Genomic DNA, 27,625 nt, shown 5'->3' with positions numbered 1-27,625 from the left:
TCGCCCCTGCCTTTTATTGGGGTGAGGATGGGGAGAGCAAAAGTTGCCTTGACCCGAACCCACCTTGTTGCCATCCCTATGTGTGATAGATATATCAACTTCCGTACTAATCTATGGTATTGAGACTTTTATACATGTGAACTTTCTTCATTTCCAATCTTGTGATTTTGCTTAATGGGCACCCATGTGGTCTTGCACCCCATTTTTCTTGTCTCCTTCAAAAGATCAAGAACATATTTCCTTTGAAAAATAAAGATCCCTTTTTTGGAGTATGCAACCTCTATCCCGAGGAAATACTTAAATTTTCCCAACTTCTTCATTTCAAAATGAGTTGCCAATTTCTCTTTTAGAATTAGTTTCTCCACCTTATCATCCCTTGCAACAATCATATCATCTACATACATTAGGAGAAGGGAGAGTTTGTCATCAGGAGAATGTTTTACAATTAAAGTATGATCACCTTGATTCTGTTTATATCCCAAGGACTTCATGCCTTGAGTAAATCTTTCAAACCATGCTCGAGGAGATTGTCTGAGGCCATACAATGCCTTTTCCAACTTTTCAACATGATATTCAAATCCTAGGGGAATCTCCATGTAGACTGCCTCTTTCAGGTTTCCATGTAAGAAGGCATTCTTAACACGAAATAGTTGTAGATTCCAACCAAAGTGGGTGGCTAGAGAGAGAATGATTCTTACTGTATTCATTTTTGCTATGGGGGAAAATATCTCCTCATAGTCAATGCTATAGGTTTGTGTGAACCTCTTGACCGCCAATCTTGCCTTGTGTTGTTTCTATCTAATGTCCATCAGATTCACACTTAATTGTGTATATTCATCTGAACCCTACAACTTTCTTGTCTTTGGGTTTATCAACAATCTCCCAATTGAGTTTCTCTCCAATGCCTCAATCTCCTCATTCATGGCTCTAACCCAATTTCTATCTATCAAAGCTTCTTGAACTGACACATTGCATCAATGGTTGCAATAAAGCTTTGATGAATTGAGAAATAAGATACCTGACACATGATCTCTTCCCTTTCCTCAAGGCAATAGGCATATCATTTGTAACTTTCTCATCATCATTATCATCCTTAGGGACATTTATCTTTGGTTCTAACAATTCAACTTGTTGTGGGAGCAAAGTGGGTTTCTTTCACCTTTCATATTTCTTTTCAAAGAATTGATATTCTTCTTTTGCATCATTGTGATCTTGTGCTTCTTCAAGATTAGTATCTTGGACATCCTGCAAGGAAGGAAGATGTCCGATCCAAATACAAATTCAACTTCTAGAATACTCTTCCCTTGAAGTTGAGGGTTGGCAAAGAAGGGTTCAGTTTCATGAAATGTGATATCCTCTTAAACAAAAAAACGACGACTCTAAGAGTAATAACACTTGTACCCCTTTTTATTAGAGGGATAATCAATAAAGATACATTTGACGATTCTTAGGTCTAACTTGCCACGATGAAGACTGTGAGAATGAACAAATGCAACTTACCAAACACATGACATGGGAGACTTAATAGTAGGGGAGAAGAAGAGAAAAATGAAAACATGTATTTGTAGGAGAAACAGAATATAGGAGAAACAGAATTTTAGAAGTGAATATTATTGAAAAGATAAACTGCACATTGTGCGGTATGGTTACATATATAGAGAATTACAACAAAGAGAATAACAAAGCCTAAAATAGAAAAACTAACTCAATACAACTAATAAAAGTATTTATTATTTATTCTCTAATACACCCCCCACAAGCTCAAGGAGGATGAAACACAACAGATGGGTTGACCACATTGAGCTTGGAACGGAGAAACAAAAATCTTCTTGATGATAGAGCCTTTGTCAGAACGTCTGCATATTGATGTTGAGCAGGTATATGTGAAACAACCAGAGTTTTACTTAGTACCTTTTCTCGAACAAAAAAGATGTCTAGTTCCATATGTTTGGATCTTGAGTGCAGCACAGGATTGTGAGATAAAGCAACTGTACTCTGATTGTCACAGAGCACAGTAGGAGTATTTATTTTGACTTTTAATTCCTTTAGGAGAGACTGAATCCATAAAACCTCTGTAACAGCTTTAGCTAAAGCTCTGTATTCTGCTTCAGTACTTGACCTGGCAACAAGCAACTGCTTCTTGGACCACCAAGACACTAGATTAGGTAGATGCAGGCAGCTGAAGTAGATCGTCGGTCATTAGGATCAGACGCCCATCAGTAAAGGCAGTAAGATTAAAAAAGGTAGTAGAAGTGGTAGGAGTGAAAAGTATCCCATGTCCAATAGTCCCTTTAAGATACCTAATTATTCTTTTAACAGCTTTCCAGTGTTCCTCCATTGGAGCACACATAAACTGACTCACTTTATTGACACTAAAAGCAATTTCTGGCCGAGTGATTGTAGCATATTGCAAAGCACCAACAGCGGATCTGTATAAGGTTGGATCATCAAACAATGTACCTTCCTTAGCAAGCTGTTGACCTCCAACCATAGGAGTAGATATCCCTCTAGAGTCATCCATTTTAACTCTTGTAAGCAGATCAGTGATGTATTTGCCTTGAGATAGAAATAGCCTTCCTTGAGAAAGAAATTTAACCTCAATACCCAAGAAATAATCCAGGGTACCAAGATCTTTAAGAGAAAAATGCTTATGGAGCTGATCAATTATTTTTTGCAATAAGGAAGGAGAATTACCAGTAAGAATAATATCATCCACATAAACAAGCATGTAAACAATGACTGTTGAATCAGATAGGATGAACAGACTAGGATCACATTTGCTTTTACTGAATCCAAGCATGAGTAGGACAGAGGTTAATCTTTCAAACCAAGCACGAGGGGCCTGTTTCAGACCATAAAGAGCTTTTTGCAATTTGCAAACCAGATGTTTAGTCCCAGGTTTAACAAAGCCAGGAGGTTGAGACATATAAATGTCTTCCTCAAGCATTCCATTAAGAAACGCATTATTAATATCCAGTTGTCGAATAGACCAGTTATAGGAAACAGCAAGAGAAAGAACAACCCGAATGGTAACAGGCTTAACTACAGGAGAAAAAGTTTCAGAGAAATCAAGACCAGGTTGTTGATGAAACCCCTTAGCAACAAGTCTGGCCTTGTATTTATTAATTGAGCCATCAGGATTTTCTTTGACTCGAAACACCCACCTGCATCTAATAGGTTTCCTGCCCGAGGGTAAGTCAACCAGCTGCCATGTATTATTTGCATGTAAAGCTTGAATCTCAGCTTGCATAGCAGCAAGCCAGTTAGGATCAGTGAGAGCAATTTTCACTGATTTTGGTTCAGCACTAGAAAGTAGGAGTGTAGGATTTATTCTGGATTTGACAATTCCATTTTTGGATCGAGTAGTCATGCGATGAACATTGAGTGTTGTAACAGAAGAATGATGTTGAGAGACAAAAGGTGAAGACGAGAAGAAGTGATCAGTAAGAGAACCAGCAGGTGCAACAGCAGATTCAGAATTGAGGGGATTGAGTTCTAATGATTCTGAACTAGACGGACTGAGTTCTAATGATTCTGAACTGGACGAGCTAGAAGGCTGAACTGGTACAGAAGATGAGGAACAATGGGATTTAACCAGAGAGGGAGTCACAGATACCGAAGTTGCAGAGGTAGAAAAATCTGATTTAGAAACAAATAGATCATTGTAGGGAAATTTGTTTTCATTGAAAACAACATCCTTGCTCACATTAATCCTTCCAGCTTTACTTAAGCACTTATAGCCTTTATGACTAGGAGAGTATCCCAAAAATATACACTCCTCTGATCTAGGCTGAATTTTGTGTTGATTATAAGGCCTAAGTAAAGGAAAACAGGAACAGCCAAAAACTTTCAGAAATTTATAATCAGGATCCTTATGATGCAGTAGCTGATAGGGTGATTGATGGCCAATTGATGAGGATGGTAACCTATTGATAAGATAGGTAGCAGTTAGGAAGGCATGATCCCAAAACTTTAATGGCAATGAAGCATGATGGAGCATGGCTAAACCAAGCTCAACAACATGTCTGTGTCTCCTCTCAACTATGCCATTTTGATGATGCGTATGTAGACAAGTGAGTCTGTGAATAATCCCATGTTGTTGTAGAAAAGAAGTTAGAGGACGAAATTCACCACCACCATCAGTTTGAACAGACTTTAAGAGAGTTTGAAACTGTTTTTCTGCTAGCGTCTTAAAGTTCAGGAAATGAGAAAAAACATCAGATTTTCTGTGAAGAAGATAAATCCACATATAGCGAGTGCATGCATCAACACACGTTAAGAAGTACATATAACCACAACTAGATTCTAATGATGCTGGTCCCCATACATCTAGAAAGACAAGCTCAAGTGGTTTAGAGTAAACAGAAGAAGAAGGGTGGGAAGGAAGTCTATGAGATTTTGCAATACAACAAGAGTCACAAAAATCTGAAATTTTATTAACAGTAGGAATGTGAATGTTACAAATTTTTAAGGCCTTAGTTAGAGCATCATGATGCGGATGCCCTAACCGCAAGTGCCACTGTCTATAGACACTAGGAATAGTGTTTGTACAAGTTGCAGAAAGAAAAGTACAAGGTTCAGGCAAAACAGAAATTAAATTCTTCTTGTATTGGAGTACAGTTTTACTCCTTTATTGTTACTTTCGGTTATTATAGATAATTAGGTTATCTTTCTGTTATTATAGATAATCAGGTTATCTTTCGGTTATTATAGATAATTAGGTTATTATAGACCAATCTTAATTGGCTCTATAAAACCTGTCTTGTACTCTGTTTTTCAGTAGTTAATAAGTTACATTCTTTGCCTATTGCAAATCTTCTCTCATCTCTCTCTCTCACTCTCTTACTCCTTTTATCTCTCACATATAATTCCTTTATGGTATCATAGAGCTTCTTGATCCCCTTCTTCTCTTCGTTCGTTCGCGCTCGTCCAAAACCTCTCCATGGCTGAATCTGCCTCTACAATGAATTCTTCCCCACCACCACCGCCTCCTCCACCAATTCATGCCCACCCAGTCAACACCGTCCCACCCAAGAATCCTCCCTCTAACTCCCATCCGTCTCTCACCTTCTCTCACACCATCTCCGAAAAGCTTGACACCAAGAACTATCTTCTTTGGTGTCAACAGGTTGAACCCGTCATCAAAGGTCACCGTCTTCACCATTATCTTGTCAACCCCCAAATTCCTCAAAAATTTGCAACGCTTGCTGACCGAGATGCTGGTCACATCTCTGAATCCTATCTTGCCTGGGAACAGCAAGATCAATTGCTACTATCTTGGCTACAGTCCTCCATGTCTAAAGACATGCTTACACGAGTCATTGGTTGCAAGTCCTCCTTCCAGCTTTGGGACAAAATTCACACCTACTTCCACTCTCATATGAATGCCAAAGCCCGCCAATTGCGCAATGAACTTCGCAGCACCACCCTTGACAATCTGTCCATCTCTGAATATGTGCTTCGAATTCAAACCCTAGTTGATGCCCTCACAGCCATAGGCGACTCAGTTTCTCCAAAGGAACATCTTGATATAATTCTTGAAGGTCTTCCCGAAGAATACGAATCCACCGTGTCTCTAATTAGTAGCCGTTTTGACCTTCTAACCATTGATGAAGTCGAGACCTTGCTCCTTGGCCATGAATCCCGTCTTGACAAATTCAAGAAGAAAGCCGCTGCCTCCATTAATGTCACCACTGCCGTCACTGAACCTGACCCATCTGCCACAAACCCACAAGCACACCTTACTCATCAAAACAATCAGTCTGGCCCTTCTCATCGTCGAGGGGGTCGTACCAATTCTCGTGGTGGTCGTTTCTCCAATTGGGCAGGACGTGGTCGAGGCAGATTCGCTGGGTACCAATGTCAAGTCTGCCACAGGTATGGACATGTTGCCTCTGCTTGCTATTATCGTTTTGATGAAACCTATGTCCCATCCTCACCCCTTGAAGCACCCGCGTACCCCTCCAACAACCAACATACAAACCCAGGCGCATGGTACAACAATCAACCTACCTTGTCTTCTCCTTATCAGCATGGAATTCTTGGACCTAGACCTCAATTTACTCCTCAAGTCCAATTCACCTCCACCCAGCCACAACCTCAAGCCATGATTGCATCATCCTCCTCTTCCAGCAACAACAATTGGTATCCGGATTCTGGGGCATCAAATCATGTTACCAATGTTTCTCAAAATATTCATCAATTCACTCCTTTTGAAGGACCCGATCAAATCCATGTTGGCAATGGACAAGGGCTTCACATTAACTCCACAGGTGTTACCACTTTTCATTCTCCAATCAACCCTAAGTTTCAATTTGCTCTAAACAATCTTCTATTTGTACCATCCATCACAAAAAATCTAATCAGTGTTAGCCAATTCTCCAAGGACAATTCTGTATATTTTGAATTTCACCCCCACATTTGCTTGGTCAAATCACAGGACACTAATGAAGTTCTTCTCCAAGGCTCGGTTGGTTCAGATGGCCTGTACAAGTTCCCTGCACTCCTTCCTAATCCCAGTACGCAATCTGTCCAGCAACAGCAACTGGCCAGAATTTTTTCTGTCAATACTGCAGCAACAAGCCCTGTTTCCTTTGCCACTTGGCACTCTAGATTAGGACATCCCAATGTTGATGTAATGAAACATGTTTCACGGAACTACAACATTCAACTTGTGAGCAATAATAAATCAAATTTCTGCACTCCTTGTTGTCTTGGTAAATCCCACAGATTACCTTCCAATCTGTCCAGAACTATTTACAATACACCCTTTGATTTAGTATACAGCGATTTGTGGGGACCTGCTCCGGTTACGTCAACTTGTGGATATCAATACTATGTAACTTTTGTCGATGCTCACACACGCTTTACATGGATCTACCTTCTCAAGTCTAAAGCTCAAACCTTTAATGTTTTCAAACAATTTCACGCTATGGTTAAAAATCAATATCACCACCCAATCAAAGCTTTGCAAACTGATTGGGGTGGTGAGTATCGTTCCTTCACTACTTATTTGAATGAAGTTGGAATTCAACACCGTCTAATCTGTCCACACACTCACCATCAGAATGGAGTTGCTGAAAGAAAACACAGACACATTGTTGAACTTGGTCTCACGTTGATGGCTCAAGCTGAATTACCTATGCAGTTCTGGGATCACTCCTTTCTCACTGCCGTTTATCTCATCAATAGACTCCCCTCCTCATCTATTCAAAATGCTGTCCCTTATCATAAGCTCTTCCATCAACCACCAGATTATCTCTCTCTTAGAATCTTTGGTTGCTCCTGCTTCCCACATCTTCGGCCCTACAACAAACACAAACTTCAATTCCGATCCCAAGAATGCGTTTTTCTTGGTTACTCTACCTCTCACAAAGGTTACAAATGCCTTGCTGCTGATGGACGTCTCTACATCTCCAAAGATGTAGTGTTTAATGAAACTAAATTTCCCTACAAGGATCTTTTCTCCTCTTCCAAGGCTAGTGACTCCCAACTTCCTATTTCAGTTCCTCTTACTATAAATCCCACTCCCACACCCACTCATGCAACCAGACTCACCTCTCCCAATCCACCAACAACCTCACCAAGCCTAATCTCTGATTCTTACAGCCCCAACACTGCTGCCCACACCTCTCCCTCCACTTTATCCATTCCCACATCCTCCAACCTTGAACCTTCCTCATCTCCTATTATTCACCCTCACAATGTGCACCCTATGACCACAAGAGCAAAAGATGGTATAGTTAAACCACGCCTCCAACCCACCCTTTTATTAACCCAGGTTGAACCAAAAACCACCAAACAAGCCTTATCTAATCCGACCTGGTCTGCTGCCATGCAAACAGAATACAATGCTCTCCTTCACAATAACACCTGGTCTCTTGTTCCTCTTCCACCGCATCGCACTGCTATAGGCTGCAAGTGGGTTTTCCGTGTCAAAGAAAATCCTAATGGTTCGGTCCAAAAGTACAAGGCACGCCTTGTTGCCAAAGGATTTAATCAGCAATTTGGCTTTGACTATCATGAAACCTTCTCCCCTGTCATCAAACCCGTTACTGTTAGACTCATTCTCACCCTTGCTCTCACTCATCGTTGGCCTATTCAACAACTTGATGTTAACAACGCCTTCCTCAATGGAACACTTGAAGAAGAAGTTTACATGCAACAGCCACCTGGACTTGAAGCTTCTGATAAAAATCTCGTCTGTAAACTTCACAAGGCCATTTATGGGCTCAAACAGGCACCTCGTGCCTGGTTTGACAAACTCAAATCAACTCTGCTGCAATTAAACTTTTATGCCAGCAAATGTGATCCATCACTGTTCATATACTCTCAGGGCAATAATGTCATCTACATCCTGGTGTATGTTGATGACATTATAATCACTGGCAATAATTCCTCAATTCTTCATACGCTTGTATCTCAACTCCATTCAATCTTCTCCCTCAAAGATCTCGGTGATCTTGATTTCTTTCTTGGCATTGAAGTAAAGTCTCAGCCTGATGGTTCTCTCATTCTTACTCAAAGTAAGTACATTCGTGACCTATTGAATCGTACTGATATGGAAGGCTCAAAACCTATTTCTTCTCCCATGATCTCTGGAAGCAAACTATCAAAAGTAGGCTCTGAAGATTTCTTGGACGCTTCTCTCTACCGTTCAGTTGTAGGTGCATTACAATATGCTACTATTACAAGACCCGAAATTAGCTTCTCTGTAAACAAAGTCTGCCAATTCATGTCCCATCCCCTTACACATCATTGGGCAGCTGTCAAAAGAATTCTCAGGTATCTAAAGGGCACTACATCTTGGGGTCTCCGTCTACAACCTGCCTCTTCTTCTTCCTCCCTCTCGATCCATGCCTATTGTGATGCAGACTGGGCGTCTGATCCTGACGACAGACGTTCTACATCTGGCGCCTCCATCTTCCTTGGACCAAATCTCGTATCCTGGTGGTCCAAAAAGCAAACTGTAGTTGCCCGCTCTAGTACTGAAGCAGAATACAGAAGCCTTGCCCTTGCCACAACAGAAGTCACTTGGATACAAACTTTACTATCTGAACTTAAAGTCACTCATTCTACTCCAATTATCTTCTGTGACAACTTGAGCACTGTCGCTCTCGCTCACAACCCGGTTCTTCATGCACGCACCAAACATATGGAATTAGACCTTTTCTTTGTTCGCGAGAAAGTGGCTGCCAAGTGTCTTCAAGTTGTTCATGTTCCAGCTATTGATCAGTGTGCTGATGTGCTCACCAAAGCTCTCTCACCTACGCGGTTTTGTGAACTTCGGTCCAAGCTTCAAGTAGTTGAGTCTCCTCATCCTACTTGAGCTTGCAGGGGGCTATTGGAGTACAGTTTTACTCCTTTATTGTTACTTTCGGTTATTATAGATAATTAGGTTATCTTTCTGTTATTATAGATAATCAGGTTATCTTTCGGTTATTATAGATAATTAGGTTATTATAGACCAATCTTAATTGGCTCTATAAAACCTGTCTTGTACTCTGTTTTTCAGTAGTTAATAAGTTACATTCTTTGCCTATTGCAAATCTTCTCTCATCTCTCTCTCTCACTCTCTTACTCCTTTTATCTCTCACATATAATTCCTTTATCTTGTGAGCAGCTTTGACTATTTCATTCTTCATCAAGGATGGATGAAAACGGTAGAGACCATCTTCTCCAAGTTTGCCTTCAAGAAGTGTCTCGTTCAAATCCTGTGATTTGACAAAACAGGAATGAGGATTGAAAACAAAATAGACATTATTGTCTTTAGCAAACTTGGAGACACTCATTAAATTTTTGGTTAAATTGGGAACAAGCAAAAAAAGGTCTTTTAGTGACAAAAAGGTGGAGGGACAAACAGGGGACCTAAACATATTAGAACCAATTGAGGTTATGGATGTACCTTGGCCATTGGCCATGACAATATGCTCTGCCCCTGTAAACTGAGCACTTTGTAGAAGATTTTGTGGATCAGCAGTGGCATGATGAGAAGCTACTGAATCAGGAATCCAAGTTGTAGCAGTATTTAAAGTGGGAGCAGGTCGTGGAGTAGAAGAGGCAGTACTCTGATGTGCTGACTGATTGGAATACGGTGCTGGAAAGACGAAGCCAGGTGGAGAAAAACCGAGCCCAGATAAAGTGGACCCAAAAGGACCACTCATCATAGGAGTAGGCCACTGTGCCAATCCTGATGACCCAGAATAAGGAACAGGACCAGGATTGGGAAGAAAGGATGGGTTGAAGCCAAAGTTCTTAGGTCTGTAACCATTCTGAGAGCCAAAACCAGAAGTAGGATAAGAGGAAAACATTGAACCAAAAGGCATCCCATATCCAGCAAATGGCAGCCCATTGGTTCGTTGGTAACAAGTAGACGCCTCATGTCCTCGTTTGTGACAAATTTGACACTGAACAGAGGAACGATTTCTGCCACCACGTGCACCTCGGCCACGACCTCCATCACGATTCTGACCAGAAAAGCTATTGAATCCACCTTGTGAAGGAAAAGAGGATTGTTGAAAAGTGTTGGGCTGTGAATTTGGCATTTGTGGTTGCTGAAATGCTAAATTCACATTTGGAGCTCCATTTGCAACAGAAGTAGTCTGAGCTACATTAATAGTTAGAGGTTCTTGAATGATCGCCATTCTAGCCTGTTCTAGTCATGCCTCTTGAGAAAGAATCATGGTTTCAAGTTTAGTAGGAGAAAGAACATCATCACGACTAACAAAGGCAGTAATTGTGGAGATGAGTGAATCATATTCAGGTGGAAGGCCTCCAATGATACATTCAGCATGTTCTCTGGTGGACACAGGACTTCCAATGGAGGCAAGAATCTCAACAATAGTATTGATGCGAAGCAAATAGTCAGAGCAAGTCCTTGTGCCCTTCTTTATAGTGCGAAGTTCCAGACGAAGTTGTGTAGCCTTGATTTTGGTAAGAGAGTGAAAGTGTTGAAAAACCATATCCCATATCTGATATGAATGGCGGCAAGACACAACACGTGCTTGAATCGAATCTAAAAGTGTGGTTAGAAGCCAGGAGAACAAAAGTGAGTCCTTGCGATCCCATACAGTGTATTCAGGATTCACGGAATTTTCATCACGATCCTCACTGGTGAGATACTTCATCGGAATCTTTGGATTGACAACAAAACGCTCAAGATCATGAGCACGAATGACAGCAGTGACCTGTTGCTGCCAGGTCATGAAATTTTTCTCATCAAGTTTACAAGTAACAGTTTGAGAGAAGGTATTGTTGATACTAGCAGAAGCTTGAGTGGAGACTGCAGAAGCGGAAGCCATTGAAACGGATTTCAAGAATCAAAGGAAAGGATGGAGAAGACAACACCAAACACGACGACGAGAAAAACATTGCGACGAAGAAGTCAGCGGAGGCACAACACAGCGGTGTAAGAAAGCAACAACAAACACACAGCGCAGGGATGAGAGAAACAATGACGAAAACAACCGCAAACGTTTTGTCGAGAGAACGCAACAGCAAGAGGCGCAACACGGATACGCAACACACGCTCCGTCAAGAAACAGCAACGACAAAGAGGCGCAAGACGACAACAAAAGAAGCGCACAACACGAAGACGCGACACGGAGGTGCAACACAGCGGCGCAAAACGGCGGTGCAACACGGCGGCGCAACACGGCGACGTGAGAAAACAGCAACATGAAAAGCGCAAGGGAAAACCGAAGAGATCCAAGATCGCAACACAGAGACGCGACACGGAAGCGCGACACGGTGGCGCAACACGACGGCGTGAGAAAACAGCGACAAGAAGAGCGGAAGAGAAAACGCGAAGAGGTCCAAGATCGCACCGAGCTCACGATGATACCATATAGGAGAAACAGAATTTTAGAAGTGAATATTATTGAAAAGATAAACTGCACATTGTGCGGTATGGTTACATATATAGAGAATTACAACAAAGAGAATAACAAAGCCTAAAACAGAAAAACTAACTCAATACAACTAATAAAAGTATTTATTATTTATTCTCTAATAGTATTCAATTGGACTAATGCCCTTGTAAGACACGAGTGGGTAACTTGTTAATGAGATAAGTAGTTAGGACAACTTCTCCCCGGTAGACATTAGGGACAAACATTTGAAATAGTAAAGCTTTGTAACAAACACAAAAAATTCTAGATTAACATATTCAGTTCCATTGTCTAACTAAATTCTTTTGATAGACTTGCCAAATTGATTTTTGACCAAATGGAAAAAATTGACAAATATTTGAAAAACCTCGAATTTGTGCTTCATAAGGTATGTCCATGTCAGACGGGTACAATTATCAATGAAAGTTACAATCCATCTAGCCCTAGAAACATATTCAACAATAGGTCCCCATACATTTGAATGGACAAGATCAAAATGAGAAACACTTTTGTATTACTAGGCAAAAGTGAGGCTTGATGGTGCTTGGAAACTTGACAAATATCACAATTAAAGGACTCAACCGACTCTTTTGTAAACAAATGTGGAAATAGAGATTTAAGTAAACCAAATGGAGGATGTCCAAGACAGTTGGGTGCTGCCTGATCCAACAATAGAAACACGATCTCTATTAGCAGCTGTAATAAGTTGTTTGTAGGTGCTCTGGTGTATGTTGTAAAGTGTGTAGGGAATGAGGTCATGTGGTTTGTTGCTCCGGAATCAAGGACCCATATGCTTTGGGAAACATAACCAAAAATATTAAAGGAACTCTTACTCTTCATGGTCAAGACACAAGAATTGAATGACCTACTCATTGAATGAAGGAGGATGTGGAAACACTTTACTTCCTCCTTAATGAAGCTTAAACTATCCTGTTGAATAGTACCACAGGAAAAGTGCACAATGAACAGTACCACGTGAAAAGTGCATGGGTAACAATGACGCTAGAACAATGACGTGTGAACAACTTTTGTTTTTTTTATAATGTATGACAGGTAAAAGAAAGTCGCATCTCCTAGTTTGACAACTGGAAGTGCTGTTGACAATTATAGTGATGGACAATATGTCGATATCGAGTGGCGTAAAATACGCCGGTATTGAGTTGTGGAAATAGAATTCTTAAGATCGGGAGCTTTGATACTAGGTTGAAAAAAGAAACTGTATATTAATTGTGTATTTTGTACATTCTATAATATCCCTATTTATAGGGTAAATGACTATCCTTAAACAAGGAAATAATAATAATAAAGAAATAGGGAAACAAACAAATAAGGAAATAGGGAAACAAATATCCAAAGATACTTAGAGATATTCTAGATCTTCTAAATATCTATGATATTTACAACATATTGTTATCAACCTTTTTAAATTTGACAATAACTATTTTAATGTTTGTATATCAAATTGTGGTTTGTTATTAAAATAAGTTGTATATGGCCCTGCTTTAATTTTCTTCTGATGACTGGTTGTGTCACAAAGAACTAAATGTTTGATTGTGAAGAACTTTGATTCATAAACTGGCTTTGATCTTCATTGCTGCAACCAAATTTTTTTTTTCCCCTACAATTTTTTATATCAATATCATGCTTCTGTGTGATATTTTTAGCTCTCTAAAATTGGCACCTTATTATTTTCAGTTGTCCAGTCCATTATCTCGTGGATCGGATAATGTTCAGCCTCGGGAAATTGGAAGGTACAATTTATTATATTACTTGTAAATTTTGTTTTGTTATCAAGCATATGATTATTGACTATAATCTGGTTGGCTTGATACAGGAATGGCACCAGCAATAATACAAGTTCTCGTTCTATGGATGTTCTTCCATCACCTTTGGCCACTGATAAAAATGATGGCACAGTTGCTCTAGTTAAAACTGGCTCTGAAATAGTTAAGAGTACTCCTGCAGGTGAATATCTTACTGCTGCCCTGAATGACTTCGATCCAGATCAATATGAAGGGAATGCTGCCATTTCTGATGGTGCAAACAAGCTTTTGATGCTGGTATGCATGGATGATCTATTTATGATTCAGTTTATTGAAAACAACTTTATTGTAATATGTGCAGATGTGTTATATGTTATTTTCAGTTTTCTGGGGAAGAATGTCTAAATCCTGATCATACATGTGAAATTCAACATTTCAGTATGCTCTAACCTCTTTCAAGTTACTCACTGGGTAATGTGGTGACTTGGATGCATTAAAAACCTTGGGGAAATTACACTCACTTCCCAAGGGTAGAGCAGATTACGCTCAAGACACTCCTCTTGTATGGGAAATAAATTACACAAGTTTTAGTTGATTGTAACATGTCAGATATTCAAGCTTTCTGTCCCTCAATTAAAAGCTCTAATATCCAGCTTCAACCCACGCCTCTAAACATAGCGTAATACCAGAACCCAAAACCTGAGCCTCTCCGACCTATGTTCTAACATTCATAAAATTCCTAAACCTTCATCCACCCACATAAATCCCTCCATAAAATCACTTGGTATCTATTTTTTTTAAGCCTAAACCCAAATTTGAGTTGTCACGTGGCAAGGTATGAACAAAAGTATGGATTTGAGTTTTTATTTCAGCATAGAAGACACTAAAATGAGAAAACAACTCAACAGTTTTTCATTAAATATAACCAAATAACACGAGTAATCACCAAAAATAATAAATTAGATGGAACTGGATGAGGACCCTAAACATTGGAGTGAATAACCGAAATTAGCATGCAGCCTGTATATTTACTCTAGACATTAAGGATAGATGATGTTTGGAAAATGATAAGTGCTTGAACTGAGGACAAAGCTTATTGAGAGATGAATGGCCCAACCCAACTGACAATGCATCTCAAATGGAGCCTAAGCATTGGAACAAGCAACAGATCTCAACATTTACATTTGGAGAATGTAGAGACTGCCAGACTCATGAGCTTTACAAATGATTTGCTTTGTTGTAAGGTCCTTAAACAAACAATAATCGAGAAGGAATGGGATAAAACATTTCAAGACAGGTAATTTTGTTAACAGAGATTGATGGTAAGCTCAACAATGAGGATATGGAGTGACAAGACTGAAATTTGGATTGATGGTCCCAGAACCTAGGATAGAGGTGGAATTTGATTGAAAAGTGGAAAAGAGATTTTGGTTACTTGTCTTGTGATCTGTGGTCTCAGAATTGATGAAATATTTGGATGATGGAAAGATAACATATGCAATTGATTTATTGTCTCTTCAAAAGTAACAAGAACAATGGATTTGATAGACTCTTGATGCTGGGAAAATTTGAACTCATTAGCAGAGACCTAGATGGTCTTTCAAGAAGACAAGACAACATTTGTCAATTGATTTAACTATTGTTTATCTTGAAATTTATTACAAGTGTGCTTCACATGGCTTGGTTCATGACAATAGTACAATGCAACTCCCTACTGTGAATGTCAACATTGCATTGCACTTGCAAGTGTGTAGGAGTGGACATTAGAATTCTTAGAGAGAAGATACAGAGAGAATGAGATGAAATATATGATTTGTGTACAATAACTAAGTATTTATAGATGTTTACATTTAGTTAAGATGTAATTGAACTCTAACAGAAACCCAACTGAACATCCAACTGAAAATCTAACAGAAAGGAAAGAAAGATACAATATTGCAGGTCTCCTTGAAGGTGTCGCTGCCCACACTACTGGAAATTAAAAACTATATCAGTACAATCAAATATCTTACTCTAACAGAGTGGGCAGGTTAATAATAGTGAAAGGACCTGCAAACTTAATGTCTTAAGGTTTTGGATTAAATTCACTGTCAAGTTCATTTGTGTAGTTTTCTCATGGCCTGTTGATGAAGATCTCCAAGTATTTTACCTTCCTTGTATTCTCAACAAATGCTTGCACTGGCCTTGTTTCTATCCCAAAAGAAATTGTTACTTATTTGAGAAGGTTGGACCTAGCTTTGCTTGCTATAAAATTTCTCTCATGCTGATAGTCATTTTGCAAACTTCATACTTGAAATGTTCAGTTCTTAATATGGGGGATGTGTTGTAAATCCCATATCGATTAAGATATGACTTAAGTAAAACTTATGAAGCTTGGGCCGTCCTCACCTTACAAGATATTAGGCCCAAACCTACATTTTATGATTGTTCCAGAGCCTATCCTAGATCCATTGTTGGTCTATATCTCTAGTCAATGTGGAACTAAGCCACCACCCTTGAGGCTACAATTCAAGCAGCCCATAAAGAGGTCGCAACTAAGGTGGGCTTGGGGGGACTGTAATTGAGGCAACTTTCCAACATATATATAATCATGTGTGTTTATAATAACTGTCAATCCCTATATTGTGCTATAATGATTTCTACATTTACTACAAGAATATTTAGGGTGACAATTTCTCCCATTGTATAACACCTTGAAATAATCATGTACTGAAAATAAAAGAGGTTGTACATACAATTTTATCCATAACTAGTGAGGTTGATTGCTCTAGATATCAATAGAATGTCTGCCAGTTTCCATACTGACAGCATGTCAGTATTCATTTCAGGCTAAACTTTTATGAGCATTTTTCAAAATGTTGCAGGTTCTGGCGGCTGTCATCAAAGCTGGTGCCTCTAGAGAACATGCGATACTTGCTGAAATTAGGGATGCTGTTTTCTCTTTTATTAGAAAGATGGAACCAAAACGAGTAATGGACACCATGCTTGTTTCCCGTGTTAGAATTCTGTACATAAGATCTTTGCTTGCAAGATCTCCAGAGTTGCAATCAATTAAGGTAATACCAGTGGAGGCTATTGGATTTCTCTTTTTCAAAAAGAAAAAAAAAAGTTCTAATAAGGTTTTCATTGTGTATTTATGGTGTCTTATTGAGTCTAGTGGCATGCATTTTGTTGATTTTGAATGTCTTGCACATCGAATTGGAAGGTTTTGCCAGTTGAGTCCTTTCTTGAGAAGGCTAATACTGGGCGCAGTAGAAGTTCCAGCCGAGGGAGTAGTCCTGGTAGGTCTCCTGTGCTATATGTTGACGAGCAGATCCAGGGATTTAAAGTGAATCTAAAGCCAGAAAAGAAATCCAAATTTTCATCTGTGGTGTTGAAGATACGTGGCATTGATGAGGTAGCTGCTAACACCTAATAATCTGTTATATATTTTCCTTACTTCTGTATATACCAGCAAGCAGAAAAGCTCAGTTAAGGTGTGAAAAACTATTGAGGAAGGCTTCCTGTGACTTCTTTTAGATCTTTGTACGTTATAAATGCCTTTTTACCATTTCTTGGTGTCCCTGTCTTATGTTATCCACCAAATGACTGATAACTGGTTGAGGAATAAATTCTGAGCAAGTAAACATTTCTTAAACTTCCAAGTTTCCACGAAGACCATTTATTCTTTGTGTTTGTTTCTTTACAGGCACATACCTGGAATTTTTTTTTTCATTATTTGAACCTAGGTCACATCTAGATTCTTCTTTTCTATTTTTCCTTATTCTCTTTGCATTTTGAAATAAACTGCACAGGATATCTGGAGACAGCAAGTAACTGGTGGAAAGCTTAGGGAAATTACTGAGGACGCCAAAAGTTTTGCAATTGGGAACAAAGCTCTTGCTGCACTCTTTGTACATACTCCAGCGGGTGAGCTGCAGCGCCAAATTAGATCTTGGCTTGCTGAGAATTTTGAGTTTCTATCTATAACTGGAGATGATGCGTTGGGGGGGTCAACTGGTCAGTTGGAACTTCTTTCAACTGCAATTATGGATGGTTGGATGGCTGGACTTGGTGCTGCTATGCCTCTGCACACAGATGCCCTTGGCCAACTATTATTTGAATATTCAAAACGTGTCTATAGTTCTCAACTACAACACTTGAAGGTATGCCACATGGTAGTTCTGTGTAAAATGACTTGTAAATGCATACCTAAGAAGTTCTTGATAATTGGAAGAAGCCTTGTTTACTTTATGACTTTGTTGAGACTTGAGAGATGACGCTGATACAACTTATGTTTGTCACAATCAAATATAACAATACTCTATACATAATAGACCGAGTCCAGCTTCTTGTTTGGCAACTCTTATTGGATAAATTACTTTCATAGTTTTATGGTATTTAGACAATGGTCACTTTGTAGGAGGGTCTTTGGTGGATATTATCTATTAATCTAGTTTAAACTTTAATCTTCCTATTTCCTCTGTGTCTCATACTAAAATCTAGATCTGAGTCCAGTATTAGCCACAAAAAAAAAAGAATTGCTGCTTAGAATTTCACAATATTATTTCCCTGAATTCTTGCATGAATTTTGAATTCTTACATTCAGATTGCGTAATTAGCATACATTGAGAATTGAGATGCAGATCTTCATTACCTTCCATGGCAAGTTACAGTTATGTTATTTGTTTGATTAAATTATGTGCTGTGGATGTATACCTTTTTAGATCAAAAGAAATGAATGAATCCTTTTTAATTGATTTCCCTTGTATGAGAGCATCATCTGATATTATGCTCTGTAGATAATGTGTCGGGCTTATGTTTTCTGACATTTGATTATCAGGATATTGCTGGGACCTTGGCAACAGAGGAGGCTGAAGATGCAGCACAAGTAGCAAAGCTACGTTCAGCTCTAGAATCGGTTGATCATAAAAGAAGAAAGGTGCTGTTTTTTTTAACTGTCAAATCTTATGCATGTGTGCACTTGTGTTATATCAACATATATCTTGAGTAACTGCATGCTTGCATATGTTCACACTTTTGTCATTGTATTAGTTACTAGATAGTAGATAAAAGTTGCACATCAAATGTGGATATAACCCCTGATTATAATGAAACATCAATTTATATTTTTTACTTTGACACTAGAGGCTGAGCATTGATGTAATGATAAGGTTGCCTTTTGACCTGATAGTATTGGTAACAGATTCTGGTTGTATAAACAGCTCCCTCCGACCTATTCTAACACTGAGTGCATGTAGAATGACGACATGAATTAAATTGTGTGCATCTGATATTTCAGAGGACAAAACATTTCATCCCAAGGCATTTGAAATTCCTTAAAAAAATGAATTACTTCATTCAAATTCCTCATCCAAACACACTATTAAGGCACTGCAAAATTCTGGGTAGCCTGTAAGTGGACTTCTTTTGGAGAGTGCATAAAGAGACTAACCAAACTTACAGCAACAACATCTGGCCTTGTGTGAGAAAAATAGATTAATTTTCCAACCCAAATTATGATACATCTCCATATCCATCACCACACTGTCATCTGCAGTAACCAATTTAAGGTTTGAATCAAAGTCCGCACCTACAGGTCTACAAGCTGCCTTATCTGTCTCCTTGAGCAAATTTTTTTGTTAACATATGAAAATGGGTTTCTTGGACTGGGACACTTAAATTCCCAAAAAATATTTCAGCCTCCCAAGAGTTTTTATCTCAAACTCTTTGACTAAATGTGGATTGAATACTTATTTATCCTTCCAATCATCACAAGTATCAATTATGTCATCCACATATACTAACAATACAGTCACATGTTCCGAGGAGTTGGATTGGTCTCTTGGGCATTTGTCGATCTAGGAATGTTCTTTGATCTTCTTATGTAACCAAATTCTTTCCAAACCTTGTATCGTTTTCTGGTCTGGTTGGAAAATCTTCATTAGATTCAATTAGAGTTGATGCATATTTTTTAGGATGACAAGCATTTTTCTCAAGAGTAGGAAAGACAAATATTTTAGAAAAAATCTCCTTATCTTATCTAAGACTCTCCCCTTGAAGATAAGATTTTTGAGAGAAATAATTTTGTTCCTCGTGAAAGGCGACATCCTTAGACAGAGAATTTCTTAGATAGAGGTTGATAACGCTTATACCCTTTTTGAATATAGGAGTACCCAACAAAGACACACTTTAGAGCCCTAAGATCATGTTTTCCCAAGTCTTGACTTGACTATGCACATGGAAAAAAGAGACCCACTCAAAGATCTTTGGTGGAAGTTTACTAGAGGTGGACAAGTTAGGATAAAAGAAGAAAGTACATCCATACAACTCTTAAATCACAAGATTATGGAGGGTATTCGATTAATAAGATAACTTGAATGTTAAGATGATTTTGGGAAAAAACAATGTGTCCATCTACACACTGAGCTGCATCATTTTATATATCTAATTGAGTATACAAATATACAATATAGGCTGAAAAGGCTAAGAGCCTAAGACATCACATCAGACATGCAAAAGAAATAATAATAAATAGAAGAAGCTTCTGTAATAAGCTATTCTAATACTCCCCCTCAAGCTGGAGCATACAGATTGTATGCACCAAGCTTGGAACATAAAAACTGAATGCGAGGCCCCCTCAATGACTTAGTCATAACATCTGCAAGTTGTTCATTGGATGTGACAAATTTAGTAACAATTTTCTTACACAACAACTTCTCTTTAACAAAATGACAGTCAACTTCTATATGTTTAGTTCTCTCATGAAATACTAGATTGGAGGCAATGTGAAGTGCAACCTGATTATCACAATACAATTTCATTGGATGACCTTCACAAAATTTTAACTCATGAAGAAGTTGCTTAATCCATATAAGTTCACAGGTAATTATAGCCATAGCATGATATTTAGCCTCAGCACTGGATCGGGCAACAAAATTTTGCTTCTTACTCTTCCAAGATATGAGATTTCCACCTAGGAATACACAATAGCCAGTAGTGGAACATCGGTCTACAGGACAATTAGCCCAATCAACATCACAATAGCCAAAAATTGGCTGTCTCCTTTATCCTCATACAACAATCCTTGTCCTGGTGCCTTTTTGATATATCTAAGGATGCGTAAAACAACATTCCAATGATCAATATGAGGAGCCTACATGAATTGACTAGCAATCCCTACTGCAAAAGAAAGATCAGGTCTTGTGATTGTAAGATAAATGAGCTTCCCAACCAATCTTCTATACCTCTTTGGGTTTGTGAATGGTTCACCTTGATCAGCCATCAACTTTTGGTTAGGATCCATAGGACTATCAATGGGCTTGCAATCCAACATGCCAATTTCCTTCAAGATATCAATAACATAATTCCTTTGTGAAATCACAATGCCCTCCTTTGATTGACCAACCTCAATAGCCAAAAAATATTGCAAACGCCCAAGGTCTTTGGTCTAAAAATGACTAAACAAATGTTTCTTCAACTAAGAGATTGTAGTTGCATCATTCCCTATAATCACTATGTCACCAACATAAACAATCAAATAAACACCTCCCAGGCGAAGTATGACAATAGAACACTAAGTGGTTTGCTTCACTTCTTTTCAACCCAAAGTTTTGCATCACATGACTAAATTTTTCAAACTAAGCTCGAGGAGATTGTTTGAGACCATAAAGGGACATCGCAATTTGCAAATAAACTAGACTCCCCCGGAGCAACAAACCTTAGGAGGTTGCTCCATGTAAATCTCTTCCTCCAACTCCCTATGAAGAAATGCATTTTTAATATCTAATTGGTGGAGAGGCCAATGGCGAATAACTGCCATATCAAGGAAGAGACAAACTGTAGGGATTTTGGCCACAAGAGAAAAGGTATCATCATAATCGAGGCCATAAATTTGAGTATATCCCTTGGCTATCAATTTGGCTTTGAGTCGATCAACTGTACCATTAGGCCCAATTTTACTGGCATAGACCCGGGAGGAAGTGGAACTAACTCCCATGTACCACTATGTTCAAGAGCTTGCATTTCAGCAATCATGACTTGTTGTCATCTAGGATGATCAAGTGCCTCATAGACATTTTTAGGAATAGTTAAAGGAGAAATAGAGGAGACAAGAACAATATAAGGGAGATCGATGATAACTCAAAAAATTATAAATAGGATGGGATTTCCGAGTAGACCAAATATCTTTGTGAAGAGCAATGGCCATCTTGAACTACCATCACTAGGATCCGTTGTAGGGGAGTCTGATGGTGAAGGACATGAATCTGGTGATTCTTCAGGTAGTGTCGAATCAATTTGTCGATTTTGACGTTGATATGTGAGAAGAGGAGATGGAGTATCTTGAATTGGTTTATTTGTGGACAAGGTGGGTTGAATGACCTCTTGATTAGGGGCTAAAGTTTGAAGTGGTATGGACATATGGGATGAGACGAGTAGAACCTATTGGATTGTCACAGAATCATGTGTAAAGGATAGGAAAAAGGGAGTTTGTTCAAAGAAAGTAACATCAACAGACATGTAAATATTTTTAGTCTTTTGGGAGTAACACTTGTACCCTTTCTGGAGACAAGAATAGCCTAGAAAAACACACTTAATAGCTCTAGCTGAAAACTTATCCAAACTAGGGGAGACATCATGGACAAAACATGTACACCCAAAGACTCTAGGTGAGACATGAAACAAGGGTTCCTTTGGAAAGATAACCGAGTAAGGAATTTTATTCTCAAGAGAAGATGACATTCTGTTTATTAGAAAACAAGCTGTGAAAATTGCATCACCCCAATGATGTATAGGAACATTTGCATTGAGCATTAGGATGCGTGCAGTTTCTACAAGGTGTTTATTTTTCCTTTCTGCTATTCCATTTTATTGGGGTGTGTGTGGACATGTAGACTGATGTAAAATACTCTTAGGATAAAAGGAAGGTAATTCAAAGGAGAAATATTCTTCTGCATTGTCACATCTAAAAAAAATTGATTGTTTTTCCAAATTGGTTCTTAATTTCATTAAAGAAAGAAACAAAAATAGACAAGAGTTTAGAACGATCTTTCATTAAGTACACCCAAGTACATCGAGAAAATTCATCAATAAAGGTTACAAAATATCTGAAACTAAAAGATGTTACACGGCTTGGACCCCAAATGTCATAGTGAATGGTGGTAAAAATCGAGTTACATCTTTTTTCAATTTGTATGGGAAAGGATGATCTAACATGTTTGCCTAGTTGACATGACTTATAACCTAACTCTTCCAATTTTTTGAGACTAGGAACTAAGAGTTTCAACTTTGACAAACTTGGATGACCCAAACGATCATGCAAAAGCTTGGGTGACAAAATAGCAACACAAGATGCATGTGGTTACATTCCAAAATAGTAAAGACTACTAAATTCATGTCCTATGCCAATCATCATGCTCGTACCACGTTCCTAAATAACACAAGATTTAGCATTAAAGGTTATTGAACAATTTAAGAATTTAGATAATTGACTTAAAAAAATTAAATTGAAAGGACAATTAGGGACTAACAAAACAAAGTTTAAATTTAGAAAGGGAGAAAGGGAAACTTGACCAATTCCTTTGGGAGCAATTTTGGATCCATCTACTAAGATAATAAGATGGGGTGATTTAAGAGGAGACATGGAAGAAAACATAGAATCATTACCAGCTATGTGATTAGAGGCACCTAAATCAATGATCCATGGACTTTAACTTGTAGTTAATTGAGAAATACTGGTTGTAGAAATAGTAGGGGTAGAGGAAGATTGAGCTTGACTCATGGCTTTCCATTGAAGATATTCTTGATAATGATCTTTAGGGATCTTCATATCAGACTTGGACAGATTTGCTGTCTTTCCTGGAAAACCATGGAGAGAGTAACAATTCTCGAGTACCCATCCTTTTGCAATAGGAACATTGGGAACGATCACTTATACTCCCCCCCCCCCCCACCTTCCTCGGTTTCCACGACCACCTCTTCCATTGGAAGAGACCATAGTAGAAGCTTCATCAATGGCAGTAGAATTTTCGCTCTTAGCTTCAGTTGGAACTTGGAGCAGTCTAATAACTAGGTTGTCCATTGAGGGAATTTCATGACCAGTCAAGAGTTGATCACGAAATGATCTCCATATATAGCCTATTAAGTTTTTTCTTCATTCTTTCCAATGAATCATCATCAAGGAACAATCTTAGTTCTTCCACAACAGCTTGAGCTTCAACTACATGAGTAATCATATCATGAACAGTTTGTTTAAGAGAGGCTAAGTTTTGGACAGCGCCATATAGCCCTTGAATGTCATTAGCATAGATATTTTGAGCCTTCTTCCAAAAAGAGCAACAAGTTTTAAAGGCTCTAAGTGTTCCCAGTATATTGGGTTCTACAGATTGCCACAACACAGCACATAATTGAAAATCAATTTTCTGCCACTGAGCTTTACTCTCCATTGACCCCTCAATGTCTTCCTTTTCTAGGTGGTCATGGTGCCCTTGACCAGGAAACCAAAGTTCCACAAATGCAGCCCATCACAGATAGTTCTTTCCATTTAACTTTTTTGTAGTAATTGTAGGTGTCCCAACAATAGCAAGAGCAAGGCCTGATGAAGCCATGAGAGAAAAACAAAGAAACAGAGACAAGGAGAAGAAGATGAATAGTGATCACGATCCAAACAGTCACTTGGAATAGTACACTGAGGGCTAAAACAGACCCAGAAGACGTGGACAAGCACAACGGTGGTGGCACAACTGACTTCTGATGACCAGAAGGCGGCGCATGAGATACACGCGCGTGACTGAACATGAGCTTGGAGTGGTGCATGAGGATGCGTGGAGACTCTGATGCCCTAGAAACCAATAGGGTTAGGTTGCACTCAACGAGGTGCACCAAACCCTAAGGTTGCCGATGAACGACAGCAGACGACGGCGGATGATAGAGTGGGATCGGACCTGCTCTTATACCAACTTGAATGTTAAGATGGTTTTGGGAAAAAAAACAGTGTGGCCATCTACACACTGAACTGCATCATTTTATATATCTGATTGAGTATACAAATATACAATATAGGCTGAAAAGGCTAAGAGCTTAAGAAATCACATCAGACATACAAAAGAAATAATAATAAATAGAAGATGCTCTAATAAGCTATTCTAACAAGATATGTTAATGTGAGAATAGCCTCCCCCCAAAATCCCCAAAATCTTGTTGGAATGTTTTTTTTTTTGAAACAATAGTGTTTGGGTTTGGTCTAAGAGTTGTCTATTTTTTCTTTTAGCAATTCCATTATGTTGCAGTGTTTGGAAAGAATATGACGATCCCGTATTTTGCTTGATTTTGTTCCCATGCTTAGGGATGAGTATTTTGCTTTCCCGTGATAATTTCAAGTTATCAAATTTTAATTTCCAGTTTCAAGTTACAAAACTACAAAAATATTGAGTTAACCTAGAAATAACATTCTTGGTCCTAGTATCTGAAAATGTAATGTTACACCTTGAAATAAAAGCCTCCTTACTAGTATTCATCAATGTCATTTATTGTCCATAAATAAAATAATCTCTTGTAGTAGAATGTTGAAAAAATGAGATTCTATTCAAACAAAATGAATAGTTTTTCGTGGAACACAAAAATGATGACCAACTCGATGAGAAATGCATTTTATTGTGATTCTGGTCTAGAGATTTTACGAGTCTGATCTTCTGCATATTTACAATTTAGGTTAAAGGAGGTAGCCTTGGGTGGAAGGTCTATATATTATATATATGATATCCTGTGTGGTTAGTAATGGCTATTTTTGTTTATTTAGTTCGGATTGTTTGGTCTATGTTCATAGATTATGAATCCAGTCATAATAGTAATTGCATTTGTCAGTGGTAAGATCAGTTTATAAAAAGCAATTTTACCGAAGGATTTTACTGCTCTGTTATCTTAAATGAATTTGCTTAACATACACTGACATTAATTTCTTCATTTTTCATATATCAGATTCTGCAACAAATGAAAAGTGATATAGCTTTATTGACACTAGAAAATGGAGGTTCTCCTATTCAAAATCCTTCTACAGCAGCTGAAGATGCACGATTGGCATCTCTTATTTCGCTCGATAACATATTAAAGCAAATAAAGGTTCTTTTATTATTGTTCAAATCTGTTTTTGAAAGTTAGTGTATTGATTGGATGTTATTAATAATTTAAAGCATTATTTTAACAGGATACAACACGACTTTCTTCCGTGAACATCTTGACCAAAAGTAAGAAAAGAACGATGCTTGCTTCTCTTGATGAACTAACAGAACAGATGCCTTCACTTCTTGATATTGATCATCCGTGTGCTCAGAGGCACATCGCAGATGCTCGCTACATGGTTGAGGTATGCAAATTGTTACGTCTACTGTACTTCTTTCATCTGGTGTTTGAGTTGGTGACTTTACTCAAATAAATGCTGAAAAAGAACAAATTTGTTTACTCTGCCTTGTGGAACTATTGCTGACAACATACTAAGGAGTGAACACCTGAGTTTTATACCAAGGAGTGAACTGATGAAAATAATTTGGATCAATTTTCTTTGATTCCTGAATCCTTTATTCTGTTGTGATACAGTCAATTCCTGAAGAAGATGATCCCATTCAAGATATATCTCATGGTCGGAAGCCATCTACGGATCTGGGTTCCGGATCTGAAACTGATGTGGCACAGTGGAATGTACTTCAATTCAATACTGGCTCGTCCTCACCATTTATAATAAAATGTGGTGCAAACACCAATTCAGAACTGGTCATTAAAGCTGATGCACGAGTTCAGGAACCTAAAGGTGGTGAAATTGTAAGGGTTGCCCCTAGACCTTCTATTTTAGAAAATATGAGCTTGGACGAAATGAAACAAGTATTTAGTGAACTACCTGAGGCTCTAAGCTTGCTTGCTCTAGCAAGGACTGCAGATGGCACTCGGGCACGATATTCTAGATTATATAGGACCTTGGCTACGAAGGTTCCATCCCTTAAAGATTTGGTGAGTGAGCTCGAAAAAGGGGGTGTGCTCAAAGATGTGAGAACATGACCTTTGAAGAGTTACATGGTTCTTAACTTGTATGTCCTGAGATGCCTGTGCTAAACTCCTAACGCTCTTCGGGAGTTTGGTTAAGTGGTATTGCATTTCTGTCGGGCTTGCTTTATTCTTGGGGAAGCAAACTCCCTGTATGTACAATGTATTCGTCACTCTGCTTGCACGTTATTATGTTTGTATGTAGTAATTATTTTAGTATACTTTTTCCTGCAGTTTTGCTTCGGGTAGTTAATGCAAGTAGCCTAAAACGCAGTTTGCCGGTTCAGTTCAAACAGGTGCACAAGTTGCAGCATCCGATTCGATTGACGAATCCGGTTTTAAAATATAATATTCAGTGTCTAGGCCCTGCCATATTGTCAATGTAATTATTAATTAAATTCAATTTTTGGCTGTAAAAATAGGAGTATTTGTTGCGGTTCAGTTTGGATTTATTTAGTCAGTTATTTGATCTGATCATAAAGATCAATTGTAATTCAGTTTGGAGTGAATTGAGTATAATATCAAATTTAACTTAATACATAATTAAAAGTAGTTTATATTGAATTAGATTAAATGATTTCGTTTTAATGTTTTGGAACATTTGATTTGATTAATATTAAGTAAGTCTAAAAATTGATAGTGATTATATTAAAAATTAAATAAATCTAAAAATTGGCGGTGGTTATAATTTAAAATATATAAGCTAAAAATATTGGTCTAAATAAATAAATATGTTGCAATTTGATAAGACGTAATTAATTGTGAAGAAAATAAATTATATAAGTTTTCGAAGAGAGCGAAACGGTTGGAAATGCCTTTGGCATTGCTCATGTTAGCCCTGATAAGTAAATCACGTATATACTTGGCCCGAGAGAGAATCATGTAACCTAAGGAATTGTTTTACCTCATTCCCAAGAAAATAATCCAAGTCACAGTTGTTTTGGAGCAAAAACAATTTGGAAG

At 38.3% G+C, this 27,625-nt stretch overlaps 1 protein-coding gene across 2 annotated transcripts in view; it reads left to right on the top strand.

The window, feature by feature from the left end:
• Nucleotides 1–27,236, top strand: part of LOC109818374 (kinesin-like protein KIN-14B) — a 44,757-nt gene extending 17,521 nt beyond the window's left edge. Inside the window, exons 15-24 of one of the 2 annotated variants that reach the window (XR_002241447.3) lie at nt 13,584–13,639; nt 13,723–13,948; nt 16,516–16,707; nt 16,857–17,048; nt 17,446–17,796; nt 18,474–18,572; nt 25,607–25,747; nt 25,833–25,991; nt 26,222–26,814; nt 26,897–27,236. Coding sequence is in view for 1 of the 2 variants with exons in the window: in XM_020383817.3 (XP_020239406.1) it covers nt 13,584–13,639; nt 13,723–13,948; nt 16,516–16,707; nt 16,857–17,048; nt 17,446–17,796; nt 18,474–18,572; nt 25,607–25,747; nt 25,833–25,991; nt 26,222–26,677 (1,872 nt within the window). In the remaining variant the exon portion in view is untranslated. Of the gene's footprint in view, nt 1–13,583; nt 13,640–13,722; nt 13,949–16,515; nt 16,708–16,856; nt 17,049–17,445; nt 17,797–18,473; nt 18,573–25,606; nt 25,748–25,832; nt 25,992–26,221 lie in introns of both variants that reach the window. The other variant, XM_020383817.3, reaches the window with a different exon arrangement.
• The last annotated feature ends 389 nt before the right edge of the window (nt 27,237–27,625 follow it).

This window comes from Cajanus cajan, chromosome 5 (genome assembly GCF_000230855.2).
Source record: "Cajanus cajan strain Asha chromosome 5, NIPB_CcT2T_4, whole genome shotgun sequence".
Classification (NCBI taxonomy): Eukaryota; Viridiplantae; Streptophyta; class Magnoliopsida; order Fabales; family Fabaceae; genus Cajanus; species Cajanus cajan.
Note: the sequence above shows the minus strand (reverse complement) of the source record. Positions and strands in the feature narration are given on the sequence as shown.